This window comes from Borostomias antarcticus (assembly GCF_949987555.1).
Source record: "Borostomias antarcticus genome assembly, chromosome: 22".
Classification (NCBI taxonomy): domain Eukaryota; kingdom Metazoa; phylum Chordata; class Actinopteri; order Stomiiformes; family Stomiidae; genus Borostomias; species Borostomias antarcticus.
In genome coordinates, this window is record NC_140255.1 from 15,618,815 (window position 1) to 15,640,257 (window position 21,443).

At 48.3% G+C, this 21,443-nt stretch overlaps 2 protein-coding genes across 2 annotated transcripts in view; both read left to right on the forward strand.

Moving 5' to 3' along the window:
- Positions 1–17,652, forward strand: part of rnf213b (ring finger protein 213b) — a gene marked incomplete at both ends in the record, with an annotated part of 36,129 nt that extends 18,477 nt beyond the window's left edge. Inside the window, 37 exons of the mRNA XM_084456124.1 lie at positions 71–169; positions 275–390; positions 482–585; positions 713–917; positions 1,304–1,439; positions 1,559–1,747; positions 1,840–1,973; positions 2,208–2,389; positions 3,213–3,416; positions 3,505–3,692; positions 4,503–4,623; positions 4,713–4,813; positions 5,115–5,294; positions 6,192–6,337; positions 6,432–6,531; positions 6,659–6,770; positions 6,862–7,102; positions 7,265–7,464; positions 7,814–7,936; positions 8,059–8,163; positions 8,250–8,495; positions 8,588–8,681; positions 8,863–8,897; positions 9,040–9,140; positions 9,274–9,424; positions 9,633–9,771; positions 9,866–9,960; positions 10,502–10,750; positions 11,248–11,380; positions 11,480–11,563; positions 11,700–11,883; positions 12,014–12,215; positions 12,545–12,622; positions 13,229–13,426; positions 13,661–13,750; positions 16,599–16,777; positions 17,514–17,652. Of these exons, the coding sequence (XP_084312250.1) occupies positions 71–169; positions 275–390; positions 482–585; positions 713–917; positions 1,304–1,439; positions 1,559–1,747; positions 1,840–1,973; positions 2,208–2,389; positions 3,213–3,416; positions 3,505–3,692; positions 4,503–4,623; positions 4,713–4,813; positions 5,115–5,294; positions 6,192–6,337; positions 6,432–6,531; positions 6,659–6,770; positions 6,862–7,102; positions 7,265–7,464; positions 7,814–7,936; positions 8,059–8,163; positions 8,250–8,495; positions 8,588–8,681; positions 8,863–8,897; positions 9,040–9,140; positions 9,274–9,424; positions 9,633–9,771; positions 9,866–9,960; positions 10,502–10,750; positions 11,248–11,380; positions 11,480–11,563; positions 11,700–11,883; positions 12,014–12,215; positions 12,545–12,622; positions 13,229–13,426; positions 13,661–13,750; positions 16,599–16,777; positions 17,514–17,652 (5,383 nt within the window). The remainder of the gene's footprint in view (positions 1–70; positions 170–274; positions 391–481; positions 586–712; positions 918–1,303; positions 1,440–1,558; positions 1,748–1,839; positions 1,974–2,207; positions 2,390–3,212; positions 3,417–3,504; positions 3,693–4,502; positions 4,624–4,712; positions 4,814–5,114; positions 5,295–6,191; positions 6,338–6,431; positions 6,532–6,658; positions 6,771–6,861; positions 7,103–7,264; positions 7,465–7,813; positions 7,937–8,058; positions 8,164–8,249; positions 8,496–8,587; positions 8,682–8,862; positions 8,898–9,039; positions 9,141–9,273; positions 9,425–9,632; positions 9,772–9,865; positions 9,961–10,501; positions 10,751–11,247; positions 11,381–11,479; positions 11,564–11,699; positions 11,884–12,013; positions 12,216–12,544; positions 12,623–13,228; positions 13,427–13,660; positions 13,751–16,598; positions 16,778–17,513) is intronic.
- A 763-nt stretch (positions 17,653–18,415) lies between these two features.
- cep131 (centrosomal protein 131) overlaps positions 18,416–21,443 on the forward strand; it is a 30,509-nt gene continuing 27,481 nt past the window's right edge. The window contains exons 1-3 of the mRNA XM_084456530.1: positions 18,416–18,689; positions 19,500–19,696; positions 19,955–20,049. Coding sequence (XP_084312656.1) covers positions 19,511–19,696; positions 19,955–20,049 — 281 coding nt within the window. The 5' untranslated portion in view covers positions 18,416–18,689; positions 19,500–19,510. The remainder of the gene's footprint in view (positions 18,690–19,499; positions 19,697–19,954; positions 20,050–21,443) is intronic.

Sequence of the window (21,443 nt, forward strand, 5' to 3'; positions counted from 1 at the left end):
TTTTATGTAGTGAAAGGTGGATTTCCTCTCAACCTTATCAGTCTCTTATCTCTCTCGTTGACTGTCTCAGGGGCTTCCTGAGAGACGCCGGGCTGTCCCTCCACATTCTGTTTGTCCAGATGGACGTAGAGGAATCCCACTGCAGTGATGAGCTCATAGCATCAGCAAAGTATGCTTGATATCAAGATATGTCTATGATGAAACCTTTTATGGCAATGCAGATGCATTGTTTTTCCCCACACACTCACACATGAAACTCCTATTTTGTTTTCAGGTACTGCACCATGAACTACTTGATGTCATCTGACCCTGATCAGGCCTGTTATGTGGTTTTCATCACCAAGTTGTCCCGGATTCCAAGTAGATCTCAGTACATTGGCTTCCAAGGAGGTGAGACAAGCCTGATGCCCTGTATTTTGTATGACTTTTTTTGATATCCTGAACCAATATTAATATGTTGTTGGACATGCTGTGCACACAGGAGTCTGGCACTCTGTGCATGTGGACGACCTCAGGGATACAGACGACATGAGCCTGAACCTGTCAGTTTTCTGTGGAACTCCTATCAGCAAACTCCTCACTGAAGTAAATACATTTATACTTTATACTGCACACTCCCTATCGACTTGTTAAAAATGTTAGCTTTGGCTATAACATAATCAGATAACAGTACAGTATAGTTATCCAATGCTAAAGCTTTGTTTGGTGATTATTTGAATCTGGATGCGGCTCTGCCCTGTGTGTCGATGTGCAGATACAGGCGGAGGCAGCCCACATCCACAGCCTGTCACTACTGAGGTCGTGCGTCCAGAAGGCCGTGGGTCTGCTGAGAGACCCCGCTGACCAGACCTCCAGAGGGCTGCAGCGCATGCACATCCTCCTGGCTCTGCTGGGGGAGGACCAGGCAGACACGGGAGGTGAGCAGACTCTCCCACTACGTAGTCTGGAGTCAAGCACCGCAAAACATGGGCATAGGGGTGGAGCTAGCACATTACCTTTCAAATCTAGCTGCATTTGAACAGCCGATCATGAAAAGAGGGGGCAGGAGTTACACTATCTATACGGGCCAATCCTTCCTGCACAAAATCCAAGTGTATTCCCATTGGTGTCCACAAATATCATAGCTTGCTTCCAGAGGTTCTCGCCGCAGCGAGAGCTTCTGGGAACTCAGATTACCCACTACGGAACGCTCCTCTTTCACACTGCTCTCATTTTACTAAGTAAAAGCACAACAGGAAAAAGCTTAGTCCCTTTACTGGGCTGGCCATGTTCAACTAATCAGTAACCCTGTCCCTCGCTACAGCTCGCTTCCAGGAGGTGCTCCTGGAGAGGTTGGCAGGGCTGCTGGCACACAGGGAGGAGGTGATGCCCTGTCCAGGGGAGTGGGTCAACCACGAAGCCAAGAAGCGCCAGGCGCTCCAGGAAGGCGGCACTCTGAGGTGGAGTTTTGAAGCCACCACTGATTGAACGGAGTAAAGTATTGAACGGATTGTTTGGGTGATTGGTATTAGCTGTTGTTTGTTGAGTTGTGCTCTCCCGTGCATTCTTCTGTCTTCAGACACACTCTGTGGCGCTGCCTGCAGTCCACACTGACCCCAGTCCTGGCCGGTGTCGTGGAGGTTCTGGACAGAGATGCCAACCTGGACTTGCTCTTCTGCGCCGGGCTCAGCCAGGGCCTGATCCAGCTGTGGTTGAACATTCTGGCAGACCGGCAGATCCTAGATCTGGCCACACCTCAACACTCCAAGTGAGCTATTTTTAGTTAATAAGATTTGTCTTTGAGACAAACTTTTGACAACGTGCCGGTTTAAGCTATATTATCTTACCATCCCCTTGTAGCGGTTCAGACCATGAAGTACTGGTCCAACATAACCTGATGTTGGGTGAGGTGGAACAACCCGGTGTTGCCCCGTTCAGCTGGCTGATCAGAATGCACTTCCAGAGTCTGTGGGAGGAGTCAGAGTTTGTTCCAGGTAACTGAACTGGATCACATTTGGAAGGGATGCACATTGCTTGTATTTTTGCACTGTCCTGTCTAGTCCTTGCATCCTGTCTATTGTTGTCTATCCATCAGTGTTATGCACCAATTGACCCGAACAAATTCTTAGTAGGTGTAAAAACCTACCTGGCAATAACATTGACTCTGGTTGTAAACAGAAGTGAGTTTATTGTGAATCATCTGACGGTCTCTCTGTCTGTTCTCTCAGTGATGACGGAGGATGGCGGCGGATCTCAGAGGACACTCCAGTTCGTGAGCAGCGCCACCAGCAGCAGGCTGGGCGGCTACCTGCAGAAACTCTCCGCCCAGGAACGCTCGGAATACGGCGGCCGCTACCTCCGTGACTTCCTGCTGCTCTCCTTCAAGCTAAGATCTCAGGACGAGCTAGAGGTACTGTACTTTGTCAAATCAATCAATTATAATCTTAGATAACACAACCACTTATAACTAGGGCTGTCAAACAATTTGAAAAATAATCTAATTAATGACATGATCTGTAATTAATTAATCGTGATTAATTGCATATCCAATTTTTACTGGCAAAAGCCCCCAAATGAAGATATTTCAATTCAAAGACATTACGTTATTGTGGCTTTGTGATTGTGATTACTGACTGACGTCCAGTGATCCCCGGTCAGAGCAACGTATTCGGCCCGCAGCAGTAATTCCATTCGTCTTTTACATGTCATACAGCTTGTGGATTTTTGTAACTACGGTGCCTCTTGAAGGCGGCTTGTGAGTTGCAATGGAGGAAGCCATTTGAAACGCCTCCATTAAGCCCTTTTCCTTGTCTACCATTGAAATTGGTCTGCAATCCACAGCAATCCACTTTACGATGGAGTTTGTCAATTCTTCAAAGGTAGACTTGCTCATTTGGAGCCTGCTCTCAGTGAGTGTGGGTCGGCGAAGCTAGTAGGCTACTGGGGCTGAGCTGTTAACATGATACTTATTGGGTACTTATTAGTAGTAGTTTTAATTGTACATTTTTGTAATTTTCGTAATGTGTACAATTGTAACTTGTAAATTTATATTTTGCAATTGAGTATTAGAATTTAACTGTATCTAGCATAATCTTGGAGCTGCCAGCAACATTTCACTGTGACTGTACACCGTACATTACAGTACATGTAACAAATAAAATAAATCTTGAATCTTGAGATATTTCTTCCCAAGACATCTATATTATTTGTGTTTTCCTCCTTCGTTGACGCAGGCGTTCACCAGGCTGATGCTGGGCTGCTTGTCGGACCTCCAGCTGTCCGTGAGCGTGACCCCTGACTTGTCCCCTGCCTGGATTACGGCTGCGGCCAGACTCTACGCTCCCCGACTGGACACACTCTCCCACATCCTGCTGCTCCTACCCGATCTAGCCCCTCAGATCTCCCAACAGGGGGCGACAAGCCAGCCTGCAGACATGGTGAGAAAATATATTTGAGACAGTAGCTCGCACCTCTTGATTCTGTAAGCATCTTTGACAAGTAGGATTGACTGTTTTTTTCTGGCAGAGAGAGGACATTTTGGCTCTCGGCATCTGCGTGGAGAAGGTCAAGCTGCAGAGCGTGACGTCCGTGCAAGAGTGCGAAGCCTTCCTGCGCCAAGTGGAACTCCTACAGCCCTGTCTGGACAGAGCTTTCGGCCTCAAGTACAGTGCCCTCTGCAGGCCTGGCTGTCTCCAGCACTTGAACTCCATCAGGTAGTCCCTGTACTAAAGAGTTATCTTTGAAGACCACTTGTGGGATGAGAAGAACACACATACAGTATTGGGATATGTGACAGTGTTTCCCCTAGGATTTTCTTCAGGATGGGTGGTAGACCCCCTGAAACTACTAGTGTTGTTCGTGCGGGGCGGGCATGTCACAGATATATGGTGTTGACAGTGTTGTCATAGACGCTGCAATAAGGCATTTGTTAGTATCGGTGCATTTCTCTACACTGAGCTGAAATGAAAATGAGTGCACATAACTTAGGTAAATAAATATAAGCAATATTTACAACACATAAAAAACATTATGGTACTACAAAAAAATTACATTTCCTGCAGAAAAGAATTGTGAATGCTGAACAGTTGAAAAGAAATAGCAAAAGCATTGAAATGCATAAATGGGAAAAATGTGAACTTGAATGTAACGCCATTTAGTCCACAACACATAGCCTAGCTAATTTTAGCCTACAAAGCTACTAACAACAGAACACCTACATGGTTACATTACTTAAGTAGCTAGCTACAGCAACAAAAAATATTTTCATTTCATCATCTCTCACTACCCGTTTCTGCTAGCTGTGATGCTAATTTTCGCTATGTTAAACTCCTTTGGCTCATGCTAAAAACGTTAGAGATCTAAAAGTCCTCTATTTTTGGCATTATTTTTTGATTTGGGGGGGGGGGTTCAAGAGGAGCAGGAGGTCCTGTCGGGGACGGGCCGCCCCTCCAAGGCATTGGTAGGGGAAACACTGTGTGAAATAGATATCTGGCTCCATCCCAAAACCACTTGCGTTTTCTCAGGTCAACATGGCGTGGGATGCTGGTCATAGCAGCGTTCATCCAGCAGGTGTTGTTTGAGGCTAAGCAGAAAGACGCTAGGCTGACGGACCTGGCTCTGAAACACTGCAACCTTCTCCAAAACGTGAGTTAGATTACCCTCGGTTGACAATGTTATTATTTTTCAAGTGACGTCTCGGTGTGTTCATCGTTGTTTGATGTCCAACCCCTCAGCTGATGCAGGACTCCCCGGATCTGAGGAGCGTGGACACCCTGCAGCAGCTGATCCGCATCCTCAACTCCTACCACGAGGAGTGCATCAGCAGAGACCTGCGGTCAGACTCTGTCCAAACTCTCCTTTTCAATCCCATCACATTCACGTCTGTAATATCTGCAGCAATTCTACTGTATGAACTGAAGTATTCTTTCCTTATCCATTTGTTAGACCGTTAAGTTTTCTCTCATATGCAAAATTCTCAGAATATCCCACAAATGTATAGGAATTAACTGGAATAAATTCTGTTTTCCAGTTTATTCCTATTAATTCCCATAAATGTCTGTTGATTCCCGTGGGGAGGTTTGTGAATATTCCTGAATTTTGCAACCCAGCTCATATTACTGTCTCTCTCTCTGCAGGTTTGGTGATAACTGCCCAGTGTGCCTGTCGGAGCTGAAGGAGCCGTGCGTCCTGCCCTGCGGACACGTCTTCTGTCTGTCCTGCGTCCGGACCAGCATTCAGACAGACAGACCTTTCTGTCCCAAGTGCCGGGCAGACGTTCCGCCAGACCTCCAGCTCAGTGTGTCACGGACCATAGAGTGAGTGAAAACGTCCCTCTAAAAGCGTCTACAATGTCTTGTACTTTTCCCAACAGATTGCTGTCTTATTGGTATGCGTTGTCTTTACAATTAGAAATAGCCTTAATGAATATTATATAACGGGTAGGTTTGAGCAAGCTCTCTGATTGGTCAACTGCCATGTACTAATCACGATAGAACCACGGCTAGCTGATTAATACATGGCTAGGGCCTCATCACTTAACGTATCGCTACGCCGTTATTTTCTTGCATCGAGTCTGTGATTTCCATGGCAACGTTTACACCGCAGCACTTGATGTTTACAACTCGCAACAGCTGTTTCGATAAGACGTTGATGCGAGCTATTTCGCAACCCATATTAACATGTTTCGGTGGTAGTAGGCTAACAAGTGGTGTTAACATAGGCTATTGTTTTTCTCTTGGCTACCTCAGGTGGATAAAGACTTAACTAGACGTGCAGTTTGATGAATTGAGTTATGTTATAACCGGCAGCACACCAGCGACTAGTGTTAACTAGGCCCATAGTAAGGAACGCAATCCCAAGCATGTTGCCAGGGAGAGAATGCTCGTAGAGTCGCTAAGGAACTACTTTCCGTTGAAGATGAAATCTAGCAGAAAGCTTAAGTTTGAGAGCAAATTAAAATTAAAAAGATGTAATGATTTTTCCGATCAAAAGATCTCCCGTTCCCGTTCTTGAAGATCTCACAGCTTCCCTGTGATTTCTACATGGCTCTAATGGGTGAACTGTTTTTTTGCTTCCCTCTGGAAAATTAGGGGTAGGATCAATATATGTACACACCCCCTTTTCTCTCTGTAAAGTGCATTGTGTTGCCTCTGTGTATGAAATGCGCTATATAAATAAAGTTTTATTTGATTCTATTCCCTGTGCTCTCCCAGGGCGGCCCTGCGGCAGCATGCGGAGGTCAGGAGCTGCTGTAACTCCTTCTTCCTGGAGGTGGTGTCCCGGTTCTGCCTGTCCGAGGGGGAGAGCCCCAGAGACGGGGTGGTGGAGCTGCTCTTCTCTCTGCTCATCTCCGCCCAGGGTGAGTGAGCGGCCTGGATGGACACACCAAACCCGCTGGTCCTCTACTACGGTACCACGCGGCCAGATGTGGTTGACGACGTCTTGTGTTGTAGGGGACGTGTACCGGACCAGAGAGCTCACTCCCTTCCTGGAGTGTGTGGACAACAGTCCTGTGGTCCGGTCGGTGCTGCCCAAACTCCTGCTGCAGTACAGGTGAAGTACAATACACAACATACAGAACGTACATAGCTGCTGTTACACATTTAACACAGATTTAACGACAACACACATGCACACAAACAATTTCTGTCATTGTGTGACTTGCTGATGCTTGTCTCAGTTTCGAGCAGGTGAAAGGTCACATCCAGGCGTACCTGCGGAACCTGGAGGAGAAGGTTCTGGAGAAGGGGGACCGGACAGAGCTCTACCTGCTCTTCGTCAACTGTTTCCAGGCAAATCACTTCACCTCCAATCCGCTCACATTTCCAAATCCCTCACCTCATGGTATTTGGTGGTGTCATGTTGTTTGTTTGTTTGTTCCAGGACTCCCTGCTGTGCTCAGCGGGCCAGGGTGCGGAGCAGGGCGGGGAGCAGGGTGCGGAGCAGGGCGGGGAGCAGCGGAGGCGTCTGCAGGAGGAGGCCGGGTTCCTGGGCAGGCTGGCCAGGAAGCAGACGCCCGGGAGACAGCAGGACCCGGCCGAGTTCCTGCTGACCATGGCTCGTCTGAGACTGTGTCTGGCCACCGCCGCCCGCCTGCTGCAGAGGTCCCTGGTCCGGTCCCAGGGTGAGGGCGACGCACTTGACCTGTGTCCATTTTAGGCACAAACACAGTCTCAATAATGTGTTGAATTGCAGGTGGCTTTTGATATTTTGACCTTCTATATCCAAATGATTTGTGACTTATTTGTTGAAACAGTGTTGTTGTTGTTGTTTGTTTTTCCCTCAGCTAATGCTAATGTGTCTGGAGAGGTGGAGAGGGGCTACCTGGAGCAGGTGAAGGCCGTGTGTGAGTACAGCGGAAACGACTGGTTCAGGGTGTATCTGCTGAGGGCAGCCAACAGGCAGGCTGGGATGGACTGTGTCCTGGGTCTGATGAACAGCCCCCAGTGGGCCTGGGTCTTCCCTCCAGAGGTCCTCCGCCTACAGGTATCATATGTTGCACAATTATCCAGGTACTCACTGTCCTTCTGTGTACTGACAAAGAAATACTATGCTTCTATAGAAAATCAGGACAACTAATATATCATATGAGGTTGTAGATCTGACAGAAATCTCATCAAATCCATCATCTCCCTGATACCACAACATTGCATTTTTAGTATGATTATCAGAGAGTCGGGTTTGATATACATACAGGTATTACCCAACTATTCAGGTATTGACAAAGAAATCTTATATTTCTATAAAAAATCAGGAAAAGTACTATTGCAGATTTGAAGGAAAGGCTCATCAGATGTCAAATAATTGCCCGTACTGGCTGATTGGTTGTGTCTAGCGGCTGATCCCAGCGGAGGTAGACCGGTTCCTGTGCTGCGGGCCTTCGTACCGGGCCCTGAGGGACGGGGTGGCCCAGGCCCTGCTGGAGAACAGGACCGACCCCCTCCGGACGGCCCTGCAGGTCAGAACCGGTGCCGTTCCATTGGAGTGGGCCTACCGCCACTCGGAGCATAGTATGTTTGAGAAGGAGAGGGGATTCAGTGTGGTGTTTTCACTGTGACCCGTCTTGTTCCTAACCTCTAGAACCTGGGAGGTGCTTCGGCCCTGGTTCTGCTGGTGCTGGCCCTGTTCCGGCAGGTCACAAGTAGACTTGCGTCGCCTGACCCAAAAATCCGGCCCACTCCACAGGTACCCGCCTCTGACCGACTCCTGTGCACTATCTGCAAATGATACACGTCCATCCACTGCTCTGTAACGGTTGATTTTATATTCAGGAGACCAGAACGCTGGAGGACTTCCTAAAAAACGTCAATTTATCGGACAACGTCAGAAGGTTCTGCGCCGCCCTGCTGTCCAATCAGATCGGGGGAGCGGGTTCTTCTCTCTGCGTCAGCGCAGCTCTACCTGCTCAGAGGCGCCCCCTGCTGGAGCTGCTGGTCCACGCAGACGCCGTCCTCCTCGCTAGGAACGCGCTACTGGCCCCCTTACAGCAGATCGCCTTCCAGCCCCAGAATATGACGGTGAGGCCTTCTTCTGCTCGGCCACGAGTTAGCGTTCTCCACTATGCGCTCTGGAGAGGAGTTCAGGAAGTTGATATCTCGTTGTCCCGCAGGGTGCCTTCCTCCCCACCATGCAAGACGATCACACGAACGAGGCCCGCCAGTGGATGGGTGTAGGGGCCAGGGGAAAACAAATGACCATGTACTGTGAGTGTCCCTTTTGTGAGTCACATAATGACAGTGGTTTGTTGATTTCAGAAAGTCCTCGTTGTCAATGTGCATCACGGTGGGAACCTCATCTGTAGGCGAACCTGTTGATTGACAGTGAATTGGCGAACCTGTTGATTGACAGTGAATTTTTATCTTGCTACTTTTTGTTTTATTGCAGTCTGTTCCAACGGTCATGCGTGTTTTGTCGGGGAGGTAAGATATCTTTTCATTCTGTTGACGCAAGGCTCCGTGTTGAACTCATCTGAACTAATTTATAGCTTATTTCAAATGACAATATATATATATACTTCCATGACTGTTGTCAGTGCCCTAATGGTGTTCTTCTGTCTCATAGTGTGGCAGACCATTGACAACATCAATCTGCCCAGACTGTGGGGTGCCTGTTGGTGGTGCAAATCATCAACCAGTTCCTGGATTCACCCCTGCTGAATCAAGGTATTTCTGCTCAAACTAACACCTCTGTAGAGTTGAGGAAACTTAACTTGCAGCAGCCTTCAGTCATGTCCATGTGAGATTCTGAGTAATTGTGTGTGTGTGTGTGTGTGTGTGTGTGTGTGTGTGTGTGTAGCGTCGGGGACCGGACCCGGACGGGTCACATCCTGGGGGGTGCCAGGCAGAGGTCCGAGGCTCCAGATAGAGGCCTGTCACCTGCTCAGTCCTGCATCCTCCGCCTGCTCACACACCTGGCCCTGCTGCAGGGAGCTGTGACCAACCAGCAGGTGAGGCCTGGTCTATAGCTCCAGCAAACGTTGAAGGGTGACACGAGAACATACATATACATAATCCATGTATATATTAATACTGTGATGTTACGGTATGTTCTTATAGTATAATCCATGTATTTATCAATACTGCGATGTTACAGTATATTCTGATAGTTAGCGAGGAATGCTTTCGCAGGGCGTCGGGCGCATGATTCAGCCCCAGGTCGGGGACGTTGTGGAATTCCTGTGGAGTCACCTTGAGAGGGACGTTGACCATCTGGGCAGAACGCTGGATCAGAACCTGGACGACACCGCCGTCATAGTCCACCTGGTCCTAAACACCTGCCTGGAATCGCCTGCAGGTGGTGATGACGTTTCCTTCCATTTGACTTCCCACGTTGTCTCCTTACAGAGTGATGATGTTGTCTAACACCTTTCTGTTGAATGTCGACGCAGCGTCTAGCCGCGCGGTGTCTGACCTGTCCTCCAGGCGTGGACGGCAGCAGTGGGAGAGGCTGGTCTGTGACGTCGCCATCGACCCGGTAGTCCAGGTGAGACCGCATCATACGGCCACTAGAAACCACTTGACCTCGACACATCGTTGAGTGATACCCCCTCCACTAATCTGTCTGGTCTTTCATCTACCCCTCTCTCTTTTTGCACACGTTTATATAGTATATTGTGTACTGTATATTGTATATGGTGCCTTTCTGTGCCTTATTGCACAACCCCCTCTCCCCCATTTTGTACAGTTCCATACCAATATGCCTTTTGATATGGTATTGCATTGTATTGCATTGTATTGTCGTGCTACATGTATGGGTACTTTTTGCTGCAACAAAGAAAATTTCCCTTTGGAGATAAATAAAGTTCATATCCATCAATCCATCCATCCATCCGTCCACCCGTCCACCCGTCCACCCATCCATCCATCCATCCATCCATCCATCCATCCATCCATCCATCCATCCACCCACCCACCCACCCACCCACCCACCCACCCATCCATCCATCCATCCATCCACCCATCCATCCATCCATCCATCCATCCATCCATCCACCCATCCATGTATGTATCTCTCTGGTTCCCAGCGTCTGAGGAAGAGTCTGTCTGAGGCCCAGCGGAGGATCCGTACAGACGACCGTCTGGGGGGAAGCCCCCTGATGAGGCTGCTCCACTCGGACCCCAGCCCCATGCTGCCCAGCCCCCCCTCCGACTGCCCCACCCACCACTCCTCCTTCTGGAACCTGTCTGAGGGCCTGACCCTGGAGCGCCTCTCACAGGTGGTGGGCCAGGCCCAGGGACCCTCGCTACCCCTGCTGGCTCTCTTCCTCAGCAAGGTACTGGTACTCACATCTGACCCACTGGAGAAGAAAGAAAGACAGACAGACAGACAGACAGACAGACAGACAGACAGACAGACAGACAGAAGCCTTTATGATAGAAAGAAAGAAAGAAAGAAAGAAAGAAAGAAAGAAAGAAAGAAAGAAAGAAAGAAAGAAAGAAAGAAAGAAAGAAAGAAAGAAAGAAAGAAAGAAAGAAAGAAAGAAAGAAAGAAAGAAAGAAGCCTTTATTTAGACAGGGAAGAACATACTGAGACCAGGTCTCTTTTACAGAATATGTCATTCACAATATATATGGTGTATTGTATCCATGTTGAGGAAAATGGAGAAACCGCACACCGTAGTCTTGGAGAGGTGCTGGCAACGAGTGAAATTGACTGTATTAGAAAAAGAAAAAAAAACGCTGGGGGATTTATTTAGACAACATTTCGGCCTAGCTTGTCAAAGTCTTCGAAGTCTTCATATTGTATCCATACCACTTTTTCTGTGTGTAGGTGCAGTGTGTGAGGCAGCTGCCCCACCTCCCGGAGCTGGCGGCGTTGCAGTGCGACCTGCTGCGGGCGTTTCCCCTCCCGGCGGAGGCGGCCTGGCAGAGCATCGCTCAGAGGCTGCAGCAGACACCAGCAGGTACGTTCACCCTAGACCATCATCTATACAAGCATATACCATGTAAAACAATTATTCAATGGGGAAAACGTGTTGTTTTGCCCACCGTGTTTGTTGTAGGATACCAGAAGAAAACTTTGCTCGGGAGGCTGAAGATCTTCGTCGAGGTGTGGAACAGTCTGAGAATGGAAGTGGCCAACAATTGTAAGTGCCTACCGAGAATTATGTCGCCTGCATAATTAGGCCCTAATCTTGACGTGTTCTTGAGGTGGCATGTGCCTGGTGCCTGACCTGTGGTGTCCTACTCTGCCTCGGTGTGTGTGTGTGCGTGTGTCACGAGCAGCAGCTCTGGGCGTGGCCCCGCAGCTGTGTGAGAAGGAGCTGACGATGGACAGCTCCGGGGAGTTCCTGTCTCCGTCCCGACGCGGGCCGGGGTCCTGTCTACAAACCCTGGTGGACTTCCTGTCCGAGACACACAACAGCCTGGTGAGAGAGGCCAGGAGACTGAGTCACCACAGCAACAGGTGAGGCACCAACCAATTTTGGCACCAACATATTTATGCGATATTATGGGATTTGATATACATTTAATGGAATTTTATGTCTATTCTCTATCCATTTTGAGGTCCTCTGACATCTCTTGTATCTAAGCAGTGAATACAGCGTACAGTTGGAGGGAGTGTCAGAGACACAGTTGACCCTGTGCCACCCAGAGCATGAGCTGCTCCCTCTGGTGTTGGCCCACTGCCACTACACCCTGAGGAAAGGCAGGGAGACTGACATTAGCTACGACCTGCAGGGCATCCAGGCTGAACTGGCACGCCGCCACCTGGCGGGGAAACCCCTCATTCAAGCGGTGAGAAACAGGAATACATTCAGATGATTCAAATAGAAACTGAAATCTTTCGCCTCAGGCTCAAAACTCAGCTCTTCAAGAAGTATGTATGTATGTATTTTGCTACTCTTGTACTTCAACTTAAGCACTAGATTATGCTCTTAGTCACTTGTTTAGAAAGGAGATGCACTTGTGACTTCTGGTGAGGAGTATTACACTGACAACCTCCGTTAAGTAAGTCGCTTTGGATAAAAGTGTCTACTAAATGACTGTAATGTAATACATGCTCGGGACACAACTAACACTATTTCAGACTGCCTGAATGACTCGTCCTTGTCTGTTGTTATCAGGTTACCTCCAAGTACTTGAACAGACGTCAACAAGACTTCTCAGTGGTTCTGGCTGAGGTCAGAGACAAAATTCCTCAGGTAAGCCCAAATCTATCTGGGGACGTACTACTTGGTCGTACAGTATGTATCCTTTTTCCTACCATTGACTCTATGCTCAGGACCCTCACAGTGAGCAGCAGCCCCAGGTAAACACATAGTGGTTCCCCCAAGCCATTTGAAGAAGCCATTTATCTAGAGATCACATTCCTTGACCTGTGCCCGCTGTTGTCTATAGACCCTTTCAATAGAATTTCCGGCCACTAGGGCAATGACTTGGTCCAACTAAACTTCTGGTGCGTCAGTCGAAAACTTTTACAAAATGTCCAGATAAGCTTTTGGACCTTGTTGTTCGGTGGTGGGATTATTACTTATATATCTCAACTGTTCTGCCTTTGGGAGGCTCGAAAAATAGCTGCTTGTCATTTTTAATGTTAGCTAGCTATCTAACTACCGCCGCTAACATAAGCTAACTTGACCGTGTTTTATCGCCGCGGCAAACCTGATGTTGAGATGGACCAAAGTGGTGTTATTGTTTTGAATGTGAACGCTCCATGAAACGGTTCATGTTCCCTGACAGGGGTCTCCCCAGCCAGGCACCTCTGACTGAGCGCGCTTCTTAACGGTTGCTCTGTTCCGTGCCGACAGGAGCCGCTGAAGGGCTCGGTGAGTGGCGCCATGAGGGCGGGGCTCCGGTCGTACGCGGACGTGTGTGACACCGTGTACACTGTGGAAATCGGCCTGCGCTTCCTGGGGAAGACGGGCGGTGAGCCCCGGGCCTCCTTCCTGACCTACCTCACCGACGACCTCAAGATGGACCCGCAGATCTCCAGCAGTGTAGCCAAGGTAACCCTAACCCAGTCCAGGACAAATTCCTAGTATGTGTGAAAACCTACCTGGCTAAAATAAATATGAATGTGAATCTGAAGGTACACCAATATCTCTATCAATGACTCTCCCTCAGAAACACTGCTGTTGGAATGAAAATGAACGTATACCTCCTGTATCCACTTTAGAGTAAAGTAGAATCTACTGGTCTCCATTCAAGCCCACATGCTCCTCTGTGTCTGGCTGTTTCAGGCGTTTGGAGAGAGCCGTCTGGAGCACAGCACCTTCACCTGGCAGCTGCTCACCTGCTGGAAGTCTGAGCTGATGCTGAACACAGGACAGGTCAGTTACAACCGCTTCTCTCCGTATGACGTGGAAGCCGGCGCTTTGCCGGAAAGACATTCGTCCTCCTCACAACAGGAAGATGAGTATATGGTCGGCACATAGCTCGGGCCTTTCTGTGTGGAGTTTACATGTTCTCCCCGTGCTCACTCGGGCTCCCTCCACTTTGAACCCCAATATGAAAAACATGCAGAAGAACGGATGCTCTTCAGTCCAGTCCCTGACCAGGACTTGGACCGAGCACTTGGACATGGTTCCTGGGTGCCACTGATGAGGGCTGCCCACTCCTCCTGACTGCCCCTTTGATGGGAGACATGCAGAGGATAAATTCCACCGGAGACCACTGTAAATGCATCTGTTTGTGTGCGTCTGTGTTTGTGTGTTGTGTGCTGCCTCTCACTCACACGTGTGTTGTGTGTAATTGCTGTGTGGCAAATAAATAACCCTCCAAGGTCCAGTAATTATTATTATTATTATTATTATTATTATTATTATTATTATTATTATTAGGGCTGTCAAACGATAAAAATAAAAAAATCTAATTAATTACATGATCTGCAATTAATTAATTGCAAATTGATCCTATACCCATTTTTGGCTGGCAAAAGCCCCCAAATTAAGATATTTCAATAGACCTTTCCAACCAGTCAATCACGTGGAGAATAATAACCAATAAGGTGGCTTGATTTCTTAAGACCACGCCTCTGATGTCCCACAAACAAAGCTTGTCCTGCATTGTGTTCATAGATTAGATATTAGTTTGAACAAAGTGGTTCTTAAAACATACAAGACAGCTGTACGATACTCCACACCTCCCTCCACACATCAGTTTACAGCAACGCCTACACAAAAAGCTACAAAGCTAGTAACCTTAGGTGCTTGATGTACAGTAGCTAATTAGTCCGTAGCTAGTAGTTAACAGATCATTTTCACAGGCTTATTTTCTAAGAATGGATGCCAGTAAGGAGTTTGTGCCTTCCGCATACATCGCCAACACCCAGCATCAACTTTTATATTGTCACCTGCTCCATCTGAAATCCAAATCTCATGGATAGATCCTTGTGAAAATAGTTTAGGCCTTTGCTACTGGGGCTGACAGCTGTTAACATGTTTAGCATTGAGATGATAAGTTAGGCTAAAACTGCTTGGATGGTATGTAAATGGCCACGCTCTTATTAACTGTCCCATCTGTGAGTTTTTTTTAAAGTTAACTTTCCGTTTAGAGGGCAAAGCAAAGTGATTATCCACCTCCTCGAGTTTGTTTGAAGGCAAAGATGCTTTTGCGACATACGACATACAGTACGAGGTCATTTAGGTCTAAGTTTGGCATTTAAGTTTGTCGCTTCAATAATGTTAAAGGACTATGCTCGTTTTTGACAACCTGGACCTTATTTACGACATATTATAAGAAGTTTGACTCACCCAGATCACTTTTTTGTTGTTCGGAGGCCTGTAGAAGAAATATAAAATCCAGCGCGAGCCAGTATATCCATGTAATGGCGGCGCACGGGGCATAGGGAATGCCGTTTCTCAAAATCCATTTTCGGCCGCTAAACGGTTGTTTTCATCAATCACATTGCATGAATCGACAGTTGATATTCCTCTACGCCAGCCATTGTTGTTTTGGTTCCAAATAAGGGGTCTTGATCCTCTGTAACATGATCTTTACAAGCCTCTCCCCCACTTGCTCCAGCACGCATGCGCACAGGCCAGCGCGCAGACTTGCTATTCTCCGTCTGTAGGCTACACTCGCGGCTCACATTCTCTGCACTACGATCGGATTGTTGGTGCCTAGAATATTGTGTGCAATATGGCTGAATATTTGTCAGATTTAGAGGATCTAGAAAATGAATTAGAATATGACGGACGTCCATATCGTTTTGAGCCAGAGTATACGGACGAAGAGCTCCTTGAAAGGAGGGTGAGGAGACAGAGAGAGGAACAGCTGGCCTGTGCGCATGCGTGCTGGAGCAAGTGGGGGAGAGGCTTGTAAAGATCATGTTACAGAGGATCAAGACCCCTTATTTGGAACCAAAACAACAATGGCTGGCGTAGAGGAATATCAACTGTCGATTCATGCAATGTGATTGATGAAAACAACCGTTTAGCGGCCGAAAATGGATTTTGAGAAACGGCATTCCCTATGCCCCGTGCGCCGCCATTACATGGATATACTGGCTCGCGCTGGATTTTATATTTCTTCTACAGGCCTCCGAACAACACAAAAGTGATCTGGGTGAGTCAAACTTCTTATAATATGTCGTAAATAAGGTCCAGGTTGTCAAAAACGAGCATAGTCCTTTAAATCAGGAAATGACGCGCCAACTGTGCCACCTACAGCTGGACGAAATTGCAGAATGCGATTAATTTGCATTGATTTTCATTAAGGTGTTAATGTTGGCATAATTCATTAATCTAATGAACATGTTAAATTGACAGCCCTAATTATTATTATTATTATTATTATTAAATGATTGGACACAGCATTACCCCGAGTGACAATGTATCCGTGCAAAAGTTTGGATTATGTTTGGACTGGTTTGGTTTAAAAGACATACAAAGTGTTTGGAGCCCCCCCCCCCCCCCCAATCCTGCTGACCCCTACTAACTGCCAGCGTTTGACCCCTAACCACCTCACCAGGCCCACCACCCTGGTCTGTAAATCTGGGGGAAGTGTGCCGCTGGACACGGCATGCGTTCATCCTAAACAAGTGTTGAGTGACAACAGGAACAGGATCTCACTATTAGTTCTCCCGTAACAGCTGGTGATTTTGTGACTTTGTGACTTTATACTGTGTGACAGTTAAGAATGAAGCTATAGGTTGATTCGTTGATTGTCTTTATCTAGGACCCGTTTCAAAGACTCTCGGCAGACTACCGGCAGACATTGTCTGAGGAGGAGAGGAGACAGCTGAAGGACTTCCTCAGCGTCACAGACGTGGAGACCTTCTCCCTGGAGCTGCACGAGATCCTCCTGCTGAAGACTGACAGCAGCCCTCCGAACCAGGCATACCCACCACACTGGGGGTAAGACCACTTCTGCTACTTATACCCTCCATACTGGCTGTAAAACCACCATGCTAGTCCTATCCTCTGGACCAGGCCTACCCAACACACTGGCAGTAAGACCAGGTCTGCTAGTGTTATCCTCTGAACCAGGCCTACCCACCACACTGACAGTGGTCTTTTAACCTGTTTATAGTCTTCCTTTCCACCCATTAACTGGAACAGACAAAACTAACAAACTATCAATTCCATTACAGACCATTTGTGAGTTAGCTAAGCTATCTGTAGGGGGGAGGGAATGTTGCACAGATGTCGAAAACATTTAATTTACAAAGAATTTGCATCTTTTCTTCAGCAGTGTTGTCACTTTTGAGACATTTAGTGTAGTTTGCATGTCGATTCTCATCACCTCAGCTATTAAAGGGGAAAGTGTGCCCTTTGTCATTTAAGAGATTACCACTGACACACCTTGATGTGTAAAGGAATGCCTTAGTATTGACACATTCAATCACTACAAAGTGCGGGTGCACCCCAGGGGGATCAGAGCCCTTTTGACTCCCAGGGCCAGAGCGTGACCCCTCCAGGCGACCATCTGTCAGGGGAGAGCGCCTTAAGTGATATACCCTCTGCTGGCACAGGTCAGCTCTGTTGAACCGGCAGCTGGCCAGGGATTGAACAGGAATGCGTGTGGCGTGAACAATGGGCCCCGATGCTAACTGTTGCTCCCCTCCCACCCTCCCTCCCCTGCTGTCTGCAGTGTTGCGTCCACTCTGGAGAACCATCTGGAGCACAAGAACCTCCCAACCCTGCCCGGACTCCGCTGTCTACCGGAGGAGATCACCCTCGACAAAGGAGCAGATATGTGGAGGATGGCAGTAGAGTTTAGAAAAAGATGATGTAAGCTAGTTTGTTAGTTAGCTATTTTTTTGTTGTCTAAATACACAGTATCTTTTTTACTGTGTGTTTTATGATTTGTTTAAAGTAGATAAGTGATACGCTTACATTCCAAAGAGGGAGGCAGAGTATTCTAATACTTTAAATGTGAATGTTGAGTATTTATGATTAATCTGCACCTTTTGAAGGTGAACAATTCAGGAATATACCATGCACAATCATAACATATATTTTTTTCTTTGTTGTATACATTTGTCCTAATAAATCAAAAAAAATATATAAAGATTGTTTTAAAGCTTCTAATTTATGTTAACTTTTGACATTTGCCTGTATGCATAAATGTCAAAACCATGAACTTCAGGAAATCTAAATTTCACCCCGAAAAAAATCTAAATTCCACACACCCCCTCTTGCAAAGTCAACCAAACGTATATGCAGAGCCACGCCCCCAAGTCAGCTACTGACATGTGACTGTCATCTCTCACAGCCAATCAGATCCGCGGGCTTCACGGACAGATGAGTTCCTACCGCCAATCCCAGTGTCCAGTGGGAGGGGTGTAGTGTGTGCTGGTTGCCACAGAGAAGATGCAGCGTTATTCTCCTGGCTGTTGATGGACTGAACGGAATATTTACACCAACAAACTCTGAAAAGGGGTTTAAACCGAGCTATTTTCTCTTGCTGACCGGTATTTTGGATAACTATATTGGGTCTGCGACCAGTTAACGTTCTCTGTATCGCCTTGCAGTGAACATTTATGAGTTCTGCTCATGATGGGGAGACAGAAGACAGCAGTTTTGCTGAGCCTTCACAGTAGCGTTAGCTAGACGCAGCTAGCCCTGTGTGATGCTCTCCACCTGTGTTCTGGCAAACCTAACGCTAACCTGCTGCTGGTTGGAGAAATAAAAATATAGGAATAGCTTGTTAGATTCAAATAGCAAGTGTGTATCTCTGGTTACCTTGCTCCATCTTGCTACTAGCGTGCTGCTATTAACGGTAACGTTACCTTGGAGTTGGAATTATCAACTGTCAACATACGAGGTAAGCAAACTTGTTTACTTGTTCTGACATTTATAACCGTTCGTGATTTATTATTTTAGGACTAAGGTTATGTAGCTAATGTAACGCTATTATCCGAAATGCGACACATTTCTGAGACGATCTTATTATTATGTTAACTTGGGTGTTGCACCGAAAATGGTGACACTTTACAAATCTTGCTACAGTAGCTAGCTAGTAGTTATATAGCTATAATGTTGCTATAGGTGCGTTAACTTACCTCCATCACATTTTGGACAAACTGTCTGCAACTTTGTAGACGCCTTATGTCCCATAGGGACTGGAAAGCATTCTAAGTGAGCTAGCTACATCTGTCTGGCTGTATGCTGCCGTCTGCATCTAATTTTCAGCCTTATCAATAGCGAACTGGGCCTATATTTTAGGTAGTCAGGTACAATAGACAACTGGTATATTATATATATGTATATACCTCATACAACAGGTAACCATAGTTGTATTTCGCATTTCTGATGCGTTCATTAGTCCGCGGATACTGCAGTGTCCTGACTCATGTAGACGTGACTGCTGCTGGTTGCCCTGGGAAACAAGCAACAAGAGAAAGATATTGGCTGGATTCAGAGGGAGTTGTTGGATCAAATATGTGTGAGGAGGCGACCTGGGCATATTAATATGACTAAGCATGAATCTCTCTCTCTCTTCCTTTCTCTCCCTCTCTCTCCCTCCCTCTCTCTCCCCCTCTCTCCCTCTCTCTCCCCCTCTTTCCCTCCCTCGCCCTCTCTCTCCCTCTCTCTCCCTCTCCCTCCCTCTCCCTCCCTCTCTCTCTATTGGCAGGTGTGGTCAGGATGCACACCACCCGCAGCCCCTCGTCCATCCAGGCCAGCGGTGTTGGGGACGCCCTGGACCTCAGCCTGTCAGGCTCCCAGCTCTCCGTGACCCGCCGGCCCAGCAGCGCCTCCCCGGGGAAACACTTCGCCCGCTCCGTGTCCGTGTCGGTGGCCAGCGAGGGCAGGGGCAAACGCAACACCCTGGTGAGCACTTCAGCTGTGGAAGAGCGTAGTCATACAGCGGTGTGTTGGTTTTTCGAGCTGATCACTCTCTGGGAGTAGGGGTCTTCTGTGTGTTTTGTTATTCAGTAGCCTGTGTGGTGTTATGCCGTTATCTTCTCAAAAGCTAGCTATAGTACAATGTAGCCTTACACCACAGAATAGGCCTCTGGTCAGCAAGCAGATAGACTAGTCAGCAGGCCACATTGTGATGAATTCCTGTGAATTCCTGTGTGTCCACAGAGCGATGCTGGCTTTGGCAGCTCCCGCTCCATCAAGAACCTGCGTAGGTCCAACAGTACCACCCAGGTCCACCTGCAGGCCAACATCAGTCTGAGGTAGGCGGCGGAACCTTCTTTCCCCGTGTGGTTCTGGAGTAAGGGGGTGTGTGAGGTGTATGTGTGACTGGAAGGTACTCGCTGTTCTTTTGTGTGAAGTATTGATGTACCGTAGCCGACATGCGTCGCAACACGTACGCCGGGACGAGACCGCCGCATGGCGTTCGGAGACACTTCAGGCTCTCCTGGGAACTCGACTTGTCCATCAATGCCACCGCAGCAACACCATCGTTTTGATTTTCAGAGCGTGTGTCATATGAAACCCGTTGACCTAGTTTCGGTCTCGTAACACGTCGGCGCGTAATAGAGAGAGAGAAAGAGAGAGCGTGCGTTTGGTGAGGGATCCGCGTCCCGAGACGCACTCGTCTCAGTGGAGCAGGGTGGCCCAACTCCTTCTCGGGGTGTTCCATCGTCAGAGCCTCAGAGTCGTCTCTCTCTTTCTCTGGCGAGCAACAGCTGGCCTTCTAGGACGGTCCTTCTTCGCAGGGGACAATGGGCATTGTGGCACGGTGGCTGCTGCTTCACAAAGAGAGTGGAGCTGGGGGGGCAGTTGCTGGGGAGTTGCCCCCCCCCCCTCCGTCAGAGGTTAGAGAGGGGGGGAGGGGCGGGGGCCCGGGGTCAGGTTACACACGGCGAGGAGCCAGTGAAAGGAGAAGTGTGCGCACCGCCAAGATTCTATTGTCCGGCAGCTGCCGTTCGGCCCACGGCCTCCTGGGACACAGGCGGAGAGGGCTTAACCGAAGGGACGATCTACTACCCCTCCCTCCTGCCCCGGACTCTTAATCTACTGCCCCTCCTCCTGCCCTGGACTCTTAATGTACTGCCCCTCCTCCTGCCCCGGACTCTTAATGTACTGCCCCTCCTCCTGTCCCGTACTCTTAATGTACTGCCCCTCCTCCTGTCCCGGACTCGTAATCTACTGCCCCTCCTGCCCCCGACCCTCCCCCGAGGCTTTCAGAACTGTCATGGAGACCCCACCCTCCCGCCCATCAGCCGCTTGTAAAGGGAAGCGTAGGGGAATGTGCTGCTTGAGTTAGTGTCGTCGTCGGCGGAGGATTGCTTTTCATTGGGCCAGCTGTCTATAACCCCCCTTCACACACACACACACTGGCACCCTACACAGGGCAGTCTCCAGCACAGATGCCTGTGAGGGACAGGCCGGATGGGGAGGTCATCCCGGTAGTGTCAGGCTGTGCATGGGAGTGACTCGCAGTGTGAAGGATGGATGACGTGCTATGGGGATTGACATGCATGTACGTGCGTTTGCATGGAGGACCCACAATGGAATTCACCGTGTTGCAGCTGACAAGGGTCTGCGGTGCTCTGAATTCCAGCACATTTGGGGGAGGGGGGGGGGGGGCAAACGAAGGCCCACGCAGCTGTCATGACAAACG